At 42.1% G+C, this 18,225-nt stretch overlaps 1 protein-coding gene across 1 annotated transcript; it reads left to right on the forward strand.

Annotated features, from left to right (window-relative positions):
* Nucleotides 1-434: 434 nt before the first annotated feature.
* Nucleotides 435-743, forward strand: LOC145105068 (auxin-responsive protein SAUR21-like). The gene has a single exon (XM_079042204.1). The coding sequence runs from the start codon at nucleotides 435-437 to the stop codon at nucleotides 741-743; it is 309 nt and encodes a 102-aa protein (XP_078898330.1).
* The last annotated feature ends 17,482 nt before the right edge of the window (nucleotides 744-18,225 follow it).

Raw genomic sequence — 18,225 nt, forward strand, 5'->3', positions numbered from 1 at the left:
AAATTGTGGACTTGTTGCACTTGAAATAAAGATGCCTAACCTTCTGATATTTTTGACAAACATGGCCATGTGAGAAATAATTAATGATGTGTATCCATAAGACTCACTTGTACATGGGTCCATAGTGTAGCTGAAGCTTGGCCACTCAGTATTACACTGAAATTTTGTTGCATACTTCATTGTACATATATAATTCTTTGGGGCAATAACAAGTTGGAAGACAAAATCATGTGATTTTTCTTTTTGGTAGAATGTGTCACCATCTCTTCTTTGAAATTCCTACTATTAATCGATCTTCATTGAAATCTTCATACACCTATAAAATGGATACAATTGGGATAATATGAAGCACAACTCCTCCCAAAATCCATCATTGCATCTTTCACATAAAAGAAATCCTTTCAGAAGAAAGAGACCGTAGCCTTCATATAAAAATGGCCATTCGTATGCCTCAAATCATTCAGGCCAAAAAGGTTCTCGGTCGATCATTCTCCAATGGAAGCCGCTCATCATCATCATCTGTAGAAATCATCCCCAAAGGACATTTTGCAGTTTATGTTGGTGATCAAGAAAAAAGACGATTTGTTGTTCCTTTATCGTTATTAGACCAGCTTTCATTCCAAGATCTGCTACGTCAATCAGTGGAGGAATTTGGTTATGATCATCCAATGGGTGGCCTCACAATTCCTTGTCGTGAGGATGTCTTCATTCAACTTGCATCTGGCCTGATCTGCTCATTATGACCCAGAATTTTGCATTGTATTTGTTAACATATACATAATTTTATACAGTAGAAACCACCATGAAACCTAAGTATTTGTAAAGCAGTCTCCAAATTATACGATAACCAACACTATTTTGACTATTAACATATCAATGAAGAACTTCATTTTGATAGCTTATTTTATTTCCTTATTTTTATTAGTTTATTTTAGATTTTTTAGCTCTTTTTATTAGTATTGCATTGTATATTCTTTATTTTCTTTAGTATGGATCGTACCGGGTGCTTTTTATGTTGCATGAGGAATTTTGCAGGGTTTTGGAGCTTATTGCGATTGTGGATTACAGTGAAGACGGATTTGTGGGCTCTCGAGGCGCTATTGGGCTTGGCGGATCGATAAGAGAAGAATTGGGCCTTAAAGAATTGAAGGCTTGGATGAAGTGGACTTGTGAAGATGGATCATGGATAATTAATTTGGGTTTGGAGCATCCACATTTGAAGCTAAAAGATAATTGGTTGATTTAAATCTCATGGATATGGAGGGGACCAAAGGAATCTTTGGTAGTGGAAGGGTGGAGTGGTGGAATGAAGGACCAATAGCATCACAGCAACATTTGCGCGGGTGGAATTTTCGTCGCGCGGGTACCCGCACAACTGCCCATTTTGGGCATTTTGGTCATTTGGCTTGCCATAACCTTGGGGGATCAGATCTAACAGCCATAACTTTGATTTGACACCATTGGAGAGCCGAGAGAGGCGATTTTTGAAGCTCAAGACTCATTTCTCTTCATCTTTCCAAGATTTTTGGTAGTTTCTTTATGCAATGAGACTTTTGTGATTGTTGTTCTATTGCCATGAGTGGCTAAACTCTTTATATTGGTTAACTTTGGTTAAAACCTTTAAATTTTTGTGGGTTTTTGAAGGATTCATGCTAGATTATCAATTATCTTATGTTTATGGTTCTAGATCATATTTCTTATGCTTGTTTAATGCTTTGATCATGAGCTTGGCACTTGAATGAGCTATTGTTGGTTTATTTCTTTGGTTTTGCATTGAATCATTGAATTAACTTAGAACAAGGGCTTTATGATGGTAAAAATCATCTCTAGTTTATGAATCATAGCTCCTTTATGGATGTGTAAGCATTGACATCCTCTAGGAATTGGGGATTCCTTCTCTCTTAAGGCTAATTAACTTCTTGGGTTCAATTGCTTCAATTCAACCCTTGATCTTGATTAAGAAGGTGTGTTGTGGGCTTCCCCAACCTCCATACTACCTAAGAGGAATCTTGGCATATCATGCTTCATGATTGCTATAACCAATTTGGAATGAATGATAAGCTTCATGTTGGATCCTAATGATAAGCACACAAATGTTCATTGTGTTGAATTGCCTTGGTTAACCAATTGTTCCCAACATTTGAGCATCTCACTATCTTGCTTAATTGCAAGTCTTTAGTTATTCAAGTCTTTTAGTTTTCAAGCAATCATAACACCCCCCCTTTTAGTTTAATTGTAGTTAGTTAGTTTATTTACAATAGTTCTTTTAGATTGCATTGGTGATTGAATACAACCATTTCCCCGAGGATCGATACCCCTTTTTACCATTATATTACGTTTTATTTGCAAACAAAGGGTGTAATTTGCTTGGTGGACTTGACATCCCACCAAGTTTTGGCGCCGTTGCCGGGGAACTTGGTTATTGTTATTTGATTGTTTATGCCTAGGTCTACAAGAACCGGTGAACTACTCTACAATCCGGAAATTGAAAAAGAAGCAAAAAGGTTGAAAAAGTTAGCTAAACAAGCAAAGCAACAACAACTAGTTCAAGCTTCTTCATCTTCTCCACTAATCAACATAGAAGATCAAGTTCATACTTCAAGTGATACCGACACCGAGCCGAGTTCTCCAATTGTTGGTCATTCCTTTGAAGATATTCCGTTTGAAAACTACATAGCCATGAATCACACTCCACCTCACAATCCCAACCCAAACAATCAAGATGCCAATACACCACCCCAACAACCAAGACAACAACAAGAACCTCTCATTGATATGCCACCTTGGAATCAAGCCCCTCCTCAAAACCAACCCAATTATCAACAACCACAAAACCAACAATTCCACCAAAACAACCAACCTCAAAACAATGCTTTTCAAGTTCAACAACGAGTACATTACCCAAATCAACCCAATTACCAACACCCTCCAATGTATCAAAACCCAATGTACCCCCAACAACAACCTCCCTACAACCAATACCCTAACTACCAACCTTATCCACCACCGATCTACAATCCCCAACACTACCCATACCCACCTTACCAACAACCACCCAATTACTTGCAACATTATCCCAATAACCCCAATCCACCCAACCCCCCTCAAGAGTTGACACTTCGACAAATGATGAAGACAGATGTTACTCACACACCTCTTGGTATTGTTTATCCCGCAAACCGCCGAGGGATTGAATTGAAGTCAAGTTTCATACATCAACTCACCAAGTTCCATGGTTTGGATAGAGAAGATCCTCAAAGGCATTTGAAGTCCTTTCACATGATATGTGTTAGCATGTTGCCCGAAAATGTGACATTGGATGATTTCAAGCTAACCGCCTTCCCGCTCACCTTGGAAGATAAAGCTAGAGAGTGGTTATTCAACTTACCACCGAGATCTATCCACACATGGGAAGAGTTACTCAAGGCCTTCAATAGCAAGTTCTATCCCACCTCCCGAATTTCAAGCCAAAGAAGTGACATTTTGGGGATTCGTCAAGGGGAGAATGAGACTTTTCATGATTTTTGGGAGCGATTCAACAACTTATGTACAAGTTGTCCTCAACACAACATTCCCGAACAACTACTTCTTCAACAATTTTATGAGGGTATGAATGAAAAAGATCGAAGGATGATTGATGCTTCAAGTGGTGGTGACATCTTCAACAAAACCCCTCAAGAGATAAGATCACTTTTTGGAACCATTTCTCAAAATCAAAGGAACTTTGGGACTCGGAATGAAATGAAGAGAAATTCTCCACAAGTGGTTGGTGAAGTTAGCAACACTCAACACTTGGAATCAAAGCTCTTGGATTTGACTAATGTGCTAAGTCAAATGGTGGTGGGAAGTGGTCAACAATTGATGGTATGCGGTATTTGTGCCATGACGGGGAATTATACAGATAAATGCCCCATACTTGGAAGTGAACCGGAGGATGTGAATGCAATGGGCGGATATCAAGGTCAACCAAGACCCACGGGATTTCAAAACAATTTCAACCCAAATTGGAGGAATAACCCAAACAATCCATACCCACCAAAGCAAAATCCACCAAACATTTTGATGAGACCTCAACATCCGCAATATCCATCACAAAAACCTCCATATCCACAAACATCTCACCTCCCTCCAAATTACCAACAACCTCATCAACAAGGCCAATCAAGTGGTACCCACCAAATGAGCCTTCAAAAACTTGTCACTTCTCTTGCTCAAAGCCAAACCCAATTTCAACAAGAGACCAAGAACACTTTCTCAAACATTCAAGCACAAATTGGAGACTTGGCCACCGCTCTCAACAAGATGGAACAAATGGGAAAACTTCCATCTCAAACCGAGAAGAATCCCAATGTGAGTGCCATAACCTTAAGAAGTGGGAAAACCCTTGGAGAAAGCAACCCCAAAAGAGTTTCAAGAGAAGAAGAAGATGAAGTTATCATTGTTGATCCCCCGAAGGTTGTAGTTCCTCCAAAGGAACCGGTTGTTCCAAACATTGATCAACCCGACTCTTCCAACAAGAACATCAAGCCATTGGTCATACCACCACCTTTCCCATCTCGGTTGGCTTCCTCAAAGAAACAAGAGGAAGAAAAAGAATTTCTTGAGACTTTCCGCAAAGTTCAAATCAACATTTCACTATTGGATGCCATAGAGCAAATTCCGCGCTATGCCTAATTTCTTAAGGATTTGTGCACTAATAAGAGGAAGTTTAAGGCGAATGAAAAGATCCAAGTCAATGCCAATGTGTCCGCGGTTATCCAAAAGAAGCTTCCACCCAAATGCAAAGGATCCGGGCATGTTTGCTATTCCTTGTACCATTGGTGACTTACATGTTGAAAGTGCCATGTTAGGTCTTGGAGCCTCAATCAATGTAATGCCTTACTCGGTTTTTCAATCTCTTAATGTTGGACCTTTGGAAGAAACCGGAGTCATCATTCAATTAGCGGACAAGTCAAGTGTATTTCCAAGAGGCGTGTTGGAGGATGTACTAGTTCAAGTCAATCAACTAGTATTTCCCGCGGACTTCTATGTCATTGACCTTGAAGAGAAGACCCCTTCCAAGTCATCTATGATCCTTCTTGGAAGACCTTTCATGAATACCGCTCACACAATTATTGATGTCCATAATGGGAAGATCACAATGGAATTTGATGGAGAGATCATTCATTTCAACATCTTTGAAGCCATGAGATACCCTAGCAACATTTCTCCTTTATATCGGGTTGATGTGATTGAACCAATCACCCAAGAATTATTCGAGTTATCACATGGGGATCTTTTGAAGATGGTGCTCAACATGAGTTTTGATGTTGAAAGTTTGAAGAAAACATTGGACATGTATACATTGGACTCCGAAGTTGAAGAGATTGTGAAGACTTTAGAACTTAACAACTCAACAAAAAAGGATGTTTCTCAAGTTGCCTTATCTCATTCTCCAAACAAAATGCCACCTTCCATAATCCACCCACCCACACTTGAATTGAAAGTCTTACCTAGCCATTTGAAATATGCTTATCTAGGTCAAGATGAAACTCTATCGGTGATCATCTCTTCTCAATTAAAAGACTTTGAAGAAAACCAATTGATTGAAGTCTTGAAAGATCATAAAGAGGCCATGGGGTGGACAATAGCAGACATTAAGGGAATAAGCCCTAATGTATGCACTCACAAGATACTCATGGAAGACGATTGTAAGCCTAGGAGGGAAGCTCAAAGACGATTAAATCCTCCCATGATGGAAGTTGTCAAGAAAGAGATAATCAAACTCCTTGATGCTGATATGATTTACCCGATTTCCGACTCAAAGTGGGTTAGTCCGGTTCAAGTGGTTCCCAAGAAAACGGGAATCACGGTTGTTGAGAATAACAAAGGGATAATGGTACCCACTCGAGTTCAAAATGGATGGAGGGTATGCATTGATTATCGAAAGTTGAATTCAAGCACAAGAAAATATCACTTTCGTCTTCCTTTCATCGACCAAATGCTCGAGAGATTGGCGGGTAAGTCACACTATTTTTGTCTCGATGGATACTCGAGTTTTCATCAAATACCCATTGCCCCCGAAGATCAAGACAAGACAACCTTCACATGCCCTTTTGGCACGTTTACTTATAAGCGGATGCCATTTGGATTATGCAATGCCCCCGCCACATTCCAAAGATGCATGGTGAGCATTTTCTCCGAGTATGTTGAGAATATCATTGAAGTATTCATGGATGACTTCACAGTGTATGGCAATTCGTTTGATGAATGCTTGAATAATCTTGAAAAGATTTTGAAAAGATGTATTGAGAAAAAGTTGGTGTTAAACTTTGAGAAGTGTCACTTTATGGTCAATCAAGGCATCATCTTGGGTCATATTGTCTCCAAAAGGGGAATTGAAGTTGATAAAGCCAAAATTGATGTCATCCAAACCCTCCCTTACCCAACATGTGTTAGAGAAGTAAGATCTTTCTTGGGCCATGCGGGATTCTATAGAAGATTTATCGAAGATTACGCGTCCAATGTGCCTCCTTCTCCAAAAAGATGTTGATTTTGACTTCAATGTTGCATGTCAAGAAGCCTTTGATAAACTCAAAGCCTTGCTCACTTCCGCTCCAATAATCCAACCTCCAAATTGGGTGCTTCCCTTTGAAATAATGTGTGATGCAAGCAATTTTGCAATTGGAGCGGTCTTAGGTCAAAAGGAAGGCAAAGCATCACATGTCATCTACTATGCCTCTAAAACCTTGGATAATGCTCAAGCCAATTACTCAACCACCGAGAAGGAACTTCTAGCCATTGTATTCGCCTTGGAGAAATTCCGGCAATACCTTCTCGGGACAAAAGTGATTGTATACTCCGACCATGCCGCATTGAAGTATCTCATGACCAATAAAGATGCCAAACCACGGTTGATTCGGTGGATTCTTCTTTTACAAGAATTCGATCTTGAGATAAAGGACAAAAGTGGTGCCGAAAATCTAGTTGCGGACCACTTAAGTCGGTTGAATATTGGTGAATCTTCTTCTCCCATCCTTGATGAATTCCCGGATGAACACCTCCTCTACATTTCAAACACTATTCCATGGTATGCGGATATTGTGAATTACTTGGTTACGAAAGAAATTCCCCACGCGTTTAGCAAGCACCAAAAGGCCAAGTTAAAGAGTGATTCCAAATACTACGTATGGGACGACCCTTATCTTTGGAAGCATTGTCCGGATCAACTAATACGGAGGTGTGTTCACTAAAATGAGGTCGAGTCTATCTTGAAGTTTTGCCATGAGTATGCATGCGGAGGACATTTTGGTCAAAACAAAACCATGCGAAAGGTGGTCGAATGTGGACTCTATTGGCCAACAATGTCAAGAGATACTTATCTATTTTGCAAGAGTTGTGATAGATGTCAAAGAATGGGCACCATATCCATGAAAAACGAAATGATTCAAAATCCCATCCTCATTTGTGAGATCTTTGATGTATGGGGAATCGATTTCATGGGCCCCTTCCCCGTTTCTTTTGGATATACTTATATACTCTTGGCGGTTGATTACGTCTCAAAGTGGGTGGAAGCAAAGGCAACAAGGCATGATGATTCTAAAACGGTAATTAACTTCTTGAAGTCCAACATTTTCGCAAGATATGGTGTACCAAGAGCTTTGGTGAGTGATAGGGGCACTCATTTTTGCAATAAAATGATGGAAGCCATGACAAAGAGATATGGTGTCACACACCGGATATCGACCGCTTATCATCCACCAACAAACGGCCAAGCCGAAGTGTCAAATCGAGAAGTCAAACAAATTCTCGAGAAGACGGTCAACACTACACGAAAAGATTGGAGCTTGAAGTTAGAAGATGCATTGTGGGCGTATCGGACCGCCTACAAAACTCCAATTGGTATGTCTCCATTCCGCCTCGTCTATGGAAAGTCTTGTCATTTACCGGTGGAATTGGAACACAAGGCATATTGGGCGGTTAAAAAGTGCAATTTCAATCTTGAAGAAAGTGGAAAGCACCGAAAAATGCAACTTCAAGAAATCGAGGAGTTGAGGAACGAGTCTTATGAAAATGCAAGCATCTACAAAGATAAGACCAAAGCGTTTCACGACAAACACATCACTCGTAAGCATTTTATTCCGGGCCAAAAAGTCCTTCTTTATCATTCACGCTTAAAGCTATTCCCGGGAAAGCTGCGATCTCGATGGCACGGACCTTTTATTGTTATAAAAGTGTTTGATCACGGTGCGGTTGAAATAAAGAGTTTGGACACAAATCAAATATTCAAAGTGAATGGGCACCGCTTGAAACCGTTCTATGAAGGCTTCGACACGGGAGAATTCGACAAAGTAACATTGGAAAACCCGAATTACGAAGATTGACGGAGACGGGGCTATGTCTTGGCAAAGATGTTAAATAAATGCATTGTGAATAAATAATCTCCGCTTGAAGTTTTGGGTGTTTCTAAACTTGAAGTTGGCCTAAAAATAAGCATATAGAAGTCTTCCAGTGATTTTGGTGAAGTTTGAAAAATTCAAAAAAATTTGACTTTTGCGAGGGTACCCGCGCAACCTCTGCGTGACCGACCCCCAGCCGCGCAAGTTCCGAGTTCCAAATTGCACCAACATGGGATGCAAACTGTGAGTTGAGCGCAACCGAAATCCACCCTCGCAGATGTTTGCGCGGCTAAGAAGAAAATTCCGCTTTCAAGTTGCGCGACCCCCCCCCCCCCCCCTTATAACTGCACCCGGAAGACCGCCCCCGACCCGCTCCAGTCCGATCCACACCCGCTTCCGACCCGAAAACCCGACCCATTCTTCCTTAACCCCACCTTATACCCCCACTTAACCCGTCTGACCCCTTCCCCCCCCCCTTTTGCCTCCCGTCAACGAAACCCCCCTGCACCACCGACGATCCCGTCTGTCGCCGCCGCAATCAATCAGCGCCATCGGTCAGCGCCTCCGTCCAGCAAGTTCCGCCGGCCAGCGCTTCCCTCCAGCAACCGTCGGCAGCCCGATCTCGTCCAACTCTCGTCGTCGGAAAAGCGAAACTCACCGCTGCTCCCTTCGCCGGTGCTCCCCCACCACCACATTCCCCACCTAATTCCGACTAAACCCCACCCTTTTAACTCCGAGAACAGCCAACCGCAGCCACCATTATCCCCTCGCCGGAAAATCATTCAAAACCCGATTCCGAAGCCAAATCTCAGTCAAATCCAAAATTTCTTCGGGCATTATTAACCAAACACTCCACCACACACCGATCTACTTTTAATTCGGGACAATCTCGTCGCCGGAATCCACGCTCCGCCGCCGGCCGCCGTCTGTCGCCGCCGCCGGCCGCCGCCACTCGTTTTGACCAAAAATTTCAAAATTTTTGTTTCTCACCGGAGATTCAAAAGATTCAATCTTTCGGGTCAACTTCAAGCTTGGGCTGCGATTTTAGCGAATTTCTTTTTGGGTTTCAACACACGAATTCGGTACATTTCTTTAATTTTATTGCATTCAACTTCTAATTCCAATTAGCTTGTGCTATGCATTAGATTGATTTGAATTGGACTTAGTTTGCTTTGAATTGATCGAATTGCATTGAATTGTACCAAATTGCAAATTTGGAATATTTGCCCGGTTTATATTCTTATTATTTAGTTTGTTTGGATTGGTGTGAGGCGAGTTTGAGGGATAATTTTGGCCAAGTTTTTGTGTTTGCTAGGTTTATTAACAGGTACAATGGCAAGGGACAAAACCATTCACGCCTCTCATGGTTCTTCCCGTGCGGCTTCATCCTCACGATCCACACAAAAAGCGTCAACCGAGAATACCGATCGTGAGGGCAACCTTGTCCTCACTAGCGCGCAAATCAAACAATTCAAGTCAAACCTCCAAAAACGTGCAATTCGAGCCACCAAATTTTACCACCAAGACTCAATGACGTACCTTGGCCTTGACGATTGCCTGAAACAGCTGTTCTTCAACATCGGTTGGCACGAGTTCCTCGCTCTTTCCGCGCGTACATACAAACAACCCACACTAGAGTTCCTTTCCACTTATGCACGGGATGACACGGCAGGGGTGCTCACATTTAAACTCCAGGGTCGACAGCACCGACTCACATACGACACCCTAAACACTATCATGGGCACATACGATAACTACAACACCGACATCTATAGCTATCAATGGACTCAATTCAAGAGCTCGCCCAAAATAGAGTTTTGGACTCAAATCACAAGTCTTCCAAACTTTAATCCAAGTCGACAAAAAGATACTTACATCATCCATCCTTGTTGGAGAATTGCCCACCGGATCCTCTCAACTTCCATCTTTGCCCGTCACGAGCCGGGACAAATCAACACAGTCGAGCTCTATTTCCTCTATTGCATGAGCCATCGGCGTTGGTCTTTGCCCGGTTTCACCACCTTTTTTCTGGATAAATGTGACAGCATTCGCATGAAGACCACTGGCGACATTTGCATTGAAGGTCTCATTACCCTAATTGGTTTGGGTGTGGGCCTTCAATTTCCCGAGTCTGAGTATGTGCCAGTGGATGACCCACCTCTCTATCTCCTTGACTACATCACTCTCACCCGGATGGAATTATTGACACCTCATCCTACCCGTCCTAACCATTATTCTTGGCTCAATCATGTAAAAGACCCAGTTTACATCTTACCTAACCCTAGCATCTCCGCCTTTTCCACCAGCGACCCTGAAACTTGGTTCTTACCTGGCGAGTTAGACGATGATGATGAAATGCAGGTCGACCATTCCAATGCTGGTAGTCCATTTGAAACCGAAGACCATTATGACCTCCCGATCCAACAATTGCCACCACCCCTTTATGGTCAGCCTTCGGGAGCACATTTTGAGCCACAACATGAGTACCACTCTCAACCGCAGCACAATGATCCCGATCCCGAACATGAGTTTCCTCTTGATATCTACAGTCAGCTTGCTTCCTTGCGCCTCCAGGGCAATCGGAATACAGCGGCCATTCGCCGCATCGAGGAGCAGCAAGCCCGCGCCAACAACTATATGGAGGATCTTTGGTATCATTTTCGGCCCGACGACGGTTACCCCCCTCGTGGGCCTCCTCCACCTTGATCCTGGTATGATCCTTCCTTACTCTCATCCTAAGCATTGAGGACAATGCTTAATTTTAAGCTTGGGGTGAGGTATTCTTATATTTTTATTTTTATTGCATTTAGGTTGTATATAGTTGCATTTAGAGTAACTCATTTAGGTCATTCATAAAAATTGCATAAAAATTTCAAAAATATTGCATATTTTGTTTCTTTCTTTTCTAATTTTCATACTTTTTAGATGCATTCTAGTTTAAGTTCATGCATTTTTGTTCTCTCTTGTCTTCTCATCTTAACAGGTACCAGAGCACCGAGTCATAAGTATTGAATCATAGATTGGTCCCGGGTCTTGATATGGAATTCCTTGTATTTGATAAGTGGGACACGTTTTGAGCCTCACAGACCATTTTAAGACCGCTTGTGTGGGGGTCAGATGCAGGTAGCTTGATTGGGTCTAGGTGCGGAGGGATGTGGTTGGTCAAACCGATGTGTGCGAGCAAAGATTAGCCCGGTAAGGTACATTGAAGATATTGAAGACTCGCATCTTGGTTTTGGGGGGAGTACCCCATAGTACTCCCGAGTCTCGTCCGAGCCTTACTTAGTTAGATTCTTACCACCTTTTTAAGATAGGTTATTTTTTTTAGGAGTCTAGAGTAGATAGTTAGATAGATTTTGTTTATCACACCTTGCATTGAGGTGCTTGATGAACTTTGAAGTGGGTCCCCCAATTCACATTTTTTGGGACCAAGTCTTTTCGATAACACCCATTTTTTGAGTCATTCCCCACCATTTTTAGTTGATCTTGGCACATTGTCAATGATCATTAGGTGTTCATGTTAGCCTCCATCCTATGTTACATGGTGAAATTCCTTAGACCTTCAAAGAAGAAAACACAAAAAAAATGAAGAAATTGGAAAAGTGAAAAAAAAAAATTAAAGAAAAGCAACAAAATCAAAGAAGAAAAAAATGAAGAAAAAGAGCAACACAAAAAGAAGAACAAGAATCCAAGTTCAAGGCTTTAGTTCAAAAAAAAAGGGTTGAATATCAAACAACAAAGAGGCTGAAGACCAAATAACAGAAGTTCAAGATTGAAGATTTAAGCTGTTAGGTTTAAGTTTAGGTTAAGTAGAATTTTTTATTATTTTATTTAATTTTTTTGATTTTTGGTGAGAAAAGGCCTTGACGATGAGACAGTAGACTGTAAAGGACAGTACAAGGGAGAAACCTCTGAAACCGGATGTTTGCCCGGAGGCCGCGCTGCAAAGCCCTATTTCGTACTATACACTTTAGCCTGACAAATGTAGGAATCATAGTGTGTGAAGAGGCGCCTTTCCTTCGTGCATTATGATCTGCATTGGTGATTTAAAGTGCCCCCACTGGGCGCATCTCTGTTTCCTTTGTCTTGCACACCGCGACTACATCCAGCCGTGATCTATTCGCCCATCAAGTGGTTGAGAATGTGGTTTATGGCTGTAAAGCGGGGAACATTTTGAAGATGCGTAGGGTCCATGAAGGACTAATTCTGACCATGTTGACTGATGTTGACCAAGTTCTATGGTACCTTTCTTTTTCCTTTTTAGTTTAGCTCATCCCGAGCTCATTTTAGTCTTGTTCTAACTTGAGGACAAGTTAGGTTTAAGCTTGGGGTGATTTGATAGCTTATTTTATTTCCTTATTTTTATTAGTTTATTTTAGATTTTTTAGCTCTTTTTATTAGTATTGCATTGTATATTCTTTATTTTCTTTAGTATGGATCGTACCGGGTGCTTTTTATGCTGCATGAGGAATTCTGCAGGGTTTTGGAGCTTATTGCGATTGTGGATTACAGTGAAGACGGATTTGTGGGTTCTCGAGGCGCTATTGGGCTTGGCGGATCGATAAGAGAAGAATTGGGCCTTAAAGAATTGAAGGCTTGGATGAAGTGGACTTGTGAAGATGGATCATGGATAACTAATTTGGGTTTGGAGCATCCATATTTGAAGCTAAAAGATGATTGGTTGATTTAAATCTCATGGATATAGAGGGGACCAAAGGAATCTTTGGTAGTGGAAGGGTGGAGTGGTGGAATGAAGGACCAATAGCATCACAACAACATTTGTGCGGGTGGAATTTTCGTCGCGCGGGTACCCGTGCAACTGCCCATTTTGGGCATTTTGGTCATTTGGCTTGCCATAACCTTGGGGGATCAGATCTAGCAGCCATAACTTTGATTTGACACCATTGGAGAGCTGAGAGAGGCGATTTTTGAAGCTGAAGACTCATTTCTCTTCATCTTTCCAAGATTTTTGGTAGTTTCTTTATGCAATTAGACTTTTGTGATTGTTGTTCTATTGCCATGAGTGGTTAAACTCTTTATATTGGTTAACTTTGGTTAAAACCTTTGAATGTTTGTGGGTTTTTGAAGGATTCATGCTAGATTATCAATTATCTTATGTTTATGGTTCTAGATCATATTTCTTATGCTTGTTTAATGCTTTGATCATGAGCTTGGCACTTGAATGAGCTATTGTTGGTTTATTTCTTTGGTTTTGCATCGAATCATTGAATTAACTTAGAACAAGGGCTTTATGATGGTAAAAATCATCTCTAGTTTATGAATCATAGCTCCTTTATGGACGTGTAAGCATTGACATCCTCTAGGAATTGGGGATTCCTTCTCTCTTAAGGCTAATTAACTTTTTGGGTTCAATTGCTTCAATTAAACCCTTGATCTTGATTAAGAAGGTGTGTTGTGGGCTTCCCCAACCTCCATACTACCTAAGAGGAATCTTGGCATATCATGCTTCATGATTGCTATAACCAATTTGGGATGAATGATAAGCTTCATGTTGGATCCTAATGATAAGCACACAAATGTTCATTGTGTTGAATTGCCTTGGTTGACCAATTGTTCCCAACATTTGAGCATCTCACTATCTTGCTTAATTGCAAGTCTTTAGTTATTCAAGTCTTTTAGTTTTCAAGCAATCATAACACCCCCCCCCCCTTTTAGTTTAATTGTAGTTAGTTAGTTTATTTACAATAGTTCTTTTAGATTGCATTGGTGATTGAATACAACCATTTCCCCGAGGATCGATACCCCTTTTTACCATTATATTACGTTTTATTTGCAAACAAAGGGTGTAATTTGCTTGGTGGACTTGACATCCCACCACATTTAAATTTTTTTTATCTATATATCCATTAATCCATATACCTATTAACCAAAATATACACCTTCTGTATATTTCCGATCTTATATTTACTGTGTAATTAATGTAGATTACTACTTCCTTATTTAGCCTAGATTTTCCCCAATTTCCTCCTGTAATCTCTCTGTACATTGGGTATTTAATCCCCTCCTTTATCAGTGAAAGGCATCGATTCTTTTGTAATTATATGGTATCAGAGCCAAGTGCTCCTTACCCCAAAATCTCTCCCTGCCATCGCAGCTACAGCTGGACATCTTTACTTTGTTTCTGATCATCCTCTCTATTCACGATGTCAGACAAACAAGACCCAACTCCTGTCAAAGCCCTCCATCCCGTCTACACGGTCACGAACATACAGAACAAGATCCGCACCCTTGATGGTACCAAGGTATCATACTCTTCATGGGTTCGCTTGTTCAAACTTCATGCTAGAGGTTACAGAGTCCTTGCCCATATCGATGGTTCCGACCCTCCATCCAAGACTGACCCGACCTATGAAAACTGGTCAGAGATTGATGCCATCGTCCTCCAATGGATTTATGGAACGATTTCAGATGATCTCCTTGCGCGAGTACTTGAACCGGACTCTACAGCATATGAAGCCTGGTTCAAAATTCAGAATATCTTCCTCAACAACAAAGGATCTCGTGCTGCTGCTCTTGAACACGAGTTCACAAACCTTACCCTTCGAGCAATGTCGTCCCTTGAAGCTTATTGCCAACGTCTCAAAGATCTGGCAAGTCAACTAAATGACGTCGATTGCCCTGTCAACGAGAAACGTTTGGTTCTTCAACTTATCCGCGGGTTGCCATCTGAATTTGACACAGTCGGCGCCTACATCAATCAGACCCTACCTCCATGGGATACCACGTGCTCCATGCTTCAACTTGAAACCCAGCGACAACGTGCTCGAGACTCACACTCATCCACAGAGATCGTTGCTGCTGTTGAACACAACCCACCAGCAAACTCTAATTTCCGACGTGGCGAATCTGGAAACAGAGGCCGCCCTAACCAGCAACGCAACACAAATCGTCGAGCACCTGTATCTGCATCTCCTTCTCGACCTGGTTATACGTCTTCTGGTCGGCCAACACAAACCCAGTCAAATAATCGCAGAAGCCCTATGTCCAATCAAACACGCCCTACCTGGGCCGGATACCCACCACCATTCTGGGCCCACCCATATTGGGCTTCACCACCACCTTGTCCATATCCCACTCAAGCTGGATGGGCTTCTCCCTGGCCTACCTCTTCTGCCCAGCAGCAACCACGGCAACCACTAGCTGAAGCCAATCTTACAGAAGTAAACCCACTTGAACATTCAGAACTCGGGGCTGCCTTTTTAGCTATGACTCTGGACCAAGAAAATGATTGGTACATGGACACCGGATCTACATCTCATCTCACAGCCAACGAAGGTAAAATCTCGGTCCATAGTTTGTCTTCTATTAAATATGTGTTTGTGGCAAATGGAAATCAAGTACCAGTTATTGGATCAGGTCATACAACATTACCCCATCCATCCAAACCTATTCATCTGAAAGATATACTCCACACACCTCATACCGTTAAAGATCTTATATCTGTTCGTAAATTTTGTCATGATAATTCATTTTCTGTTGAATTTGACTCCTTTGGTTTTTCTATAAAGGATTACAAGACCAAGAAGCACCTCTCTAGACACGAAAGTTCCGACAATCTCTACCCCTTCACCAAACAAGTCAACACTACAGCTTCATCCTTTTATGTTTCTTCTAGTTCGCCTCTTTGGCATTTTAGACTCGGTCATCCGGGTCATCATGTAATAAATTTTATTAGTCAAAATAAAAATATTTCTTGCAATAAAAATGATCGTTTATCAGTTTGTCATTCTTGCCAACTTGCTAAACACAAACGCCTACCATTCAAACACTCCACATCTTTCACTCTCAAACCATTTGATCTAGTTCACACTGACCTTTGGACCTCACCCATCCACAGCAAAACTAATTTTAAATACTACCTCATCATCATTGACGATTTCAGCCATTTTACATGGGTGTTTCCCTTAAAATACAAATCAGAAACTTTTCCCAAAATCAAAGCCTTCTGCAAATATATCCACACTCAATTCAATATCACCCTCAAAACTTTCCAATGTGACAAGGGCGGTGAATTCGACAATCACCACTTCCATAATTTTGCTTCCACCACCGGTCTTCACATTTGCTTCTCGTGCCCACACACCTCTCAACAAAATGGCACAGCAGAACGAATGATCCGTCGCATAAACGAAATCATGTTGTCCTTACTTACCCATGCTTCTTTACCACCTTCCTTTTGGGTCGAGGCCCTTCATACTGCTACCTACTTGCACAACATACGTCCTACTCCATTACTTGACAACCGAACTCCTACCTCCGTCCTCTACCTCAAACATCCAACTTACAACCACCTACGAACCTTTGGTTGTGCCTGCTTTCCCAACCTAACCGCCACCCGCAAACACAAACTAGCACCTCGGTCTACACCTTGTCTTTTTCTAGGTTACCCAGCCCAATACCGAGGATATAGATGCCTTGACATGTCCACGGGTAAAGTCATTCTCTCCCGACATGTAACCTTTGATGAAACTTCTTTTCCTTATGCATCTCACACACTAAACCCACCACACAATTACTCTTTCCTTGAAACAGAACCCTCTCCTCTCTTCTTCCACCCACCAACCACATCAATCTCCGCTCCCACCGAAACCACTTTTTCCTCTCCCTCTTCCAACCAAACCCCCGGCACCACTTCGTCCCAACCTACCCCTCCCCCACCCTCATACTACCCATTTACTTACTCCCGGCGAACCCAACCAACCCCTCTACCTCCGCCACCCCCACCTACATCCTGTCATCCCATGACCACCCGCTCCAAAGCTGGAATCACCAAACCAAACCCACCACTCAACCTTCACACCAACACCAACACCAACACCTCCACCATCTCACCTCTTCCCAAATCCCACAAACATGCCCTATCTGATCCAAACTGGTACTCCGCCATGACCGATGAACATAGAGCTCTAATAGATAACAACACATGGGAACTTGTACCTCGTCCCCCCGAGGCTCATGTCATACGTTGTATGTGGATATACCGGCACAAATTTCATGCAAACGGGACGCTTGCACGATATAAAGCACGCTTAGTGATTAATGGAAAATGCCAACAAGTCGGAGTAGACTGCGATGAAACATTCAGTCCCGTAGTAAAACCTTCCACAATCCGCACAGTTCTTAGTCTTGTCGTTTCCCGATCATGGCCTATACACCAACTAGATGTAAAGAATGCATTCTTACATGGGAATCTCAACGAGACCGTGTATATGTTCCAACCCCCTGGTTACACGGACCCACAACACCCAACACATGTTTGTCGGTTACGAAAATCTTTATACGGGCTTAAACAAGCCCCGAGAGCTTGGTATCATCGCTTTGCAACATTCATTCACACATGCGGTTTTAAAAGCACCAAAAGTGATACCTCTCTTTTTGTCTTCCAACGAGGCACAAAAATGGCATATCTTCTTCTTTATGTGGATGACATCGTCTTGACCGCTTCTGACGACGCAACTCTTCGACACTTCATCACTCTATTATCCAAAGAGTTTGTTATGTCGGACCTTGGGCCACTTCATCACTTCCTCGGCATCCAAGTGAAACATCAAAATGGAGGATTATTTCTTACCCAAGAACAATATGTGGATGATATTGTTCATCGGGCGAACATGCAACAATGTAAACCTTATGCCACTCCTGTCGACACTAACTCTAAACTCAGCACACCTGCCGGCGACCTAATGCCAGACACGACTCTATATCGCAGCCTCGCTGGAGCATTACAGTACTTAACCTTCACTCGCCCCGACATTGCGTATGCTGTCCAACAAGTATACCTCTTTATGCATGCCCCTCGCGATCCACATTTTAACTTTCTGAAACG

This window comes from Lactuca virosa, chromosome 4 (genome assembly GCF_052849685.1).
Source record: "Lactuca virosa cultivar CGN04683 chromosome 4, Lactuca_virosa_CGN04683_v6, whole genome shotgun sequence".
Taxonomy (NCBI): Eukaryota; Viridiplantae; Streptophyta; class Magnoliopsida; order Asterales; family Asteraceae; genus Lactuca; species Lactuca virosa.

Excerpts from the sequence above, each read along its gene's own strand:
- LOC145105068 (XM_079042204.1), top strand. The coding sequence starts at position 435 with ATGGCCATTCGTATGCCTCAAATCATTCAGGCCAAAAAGGTTCTCGGT.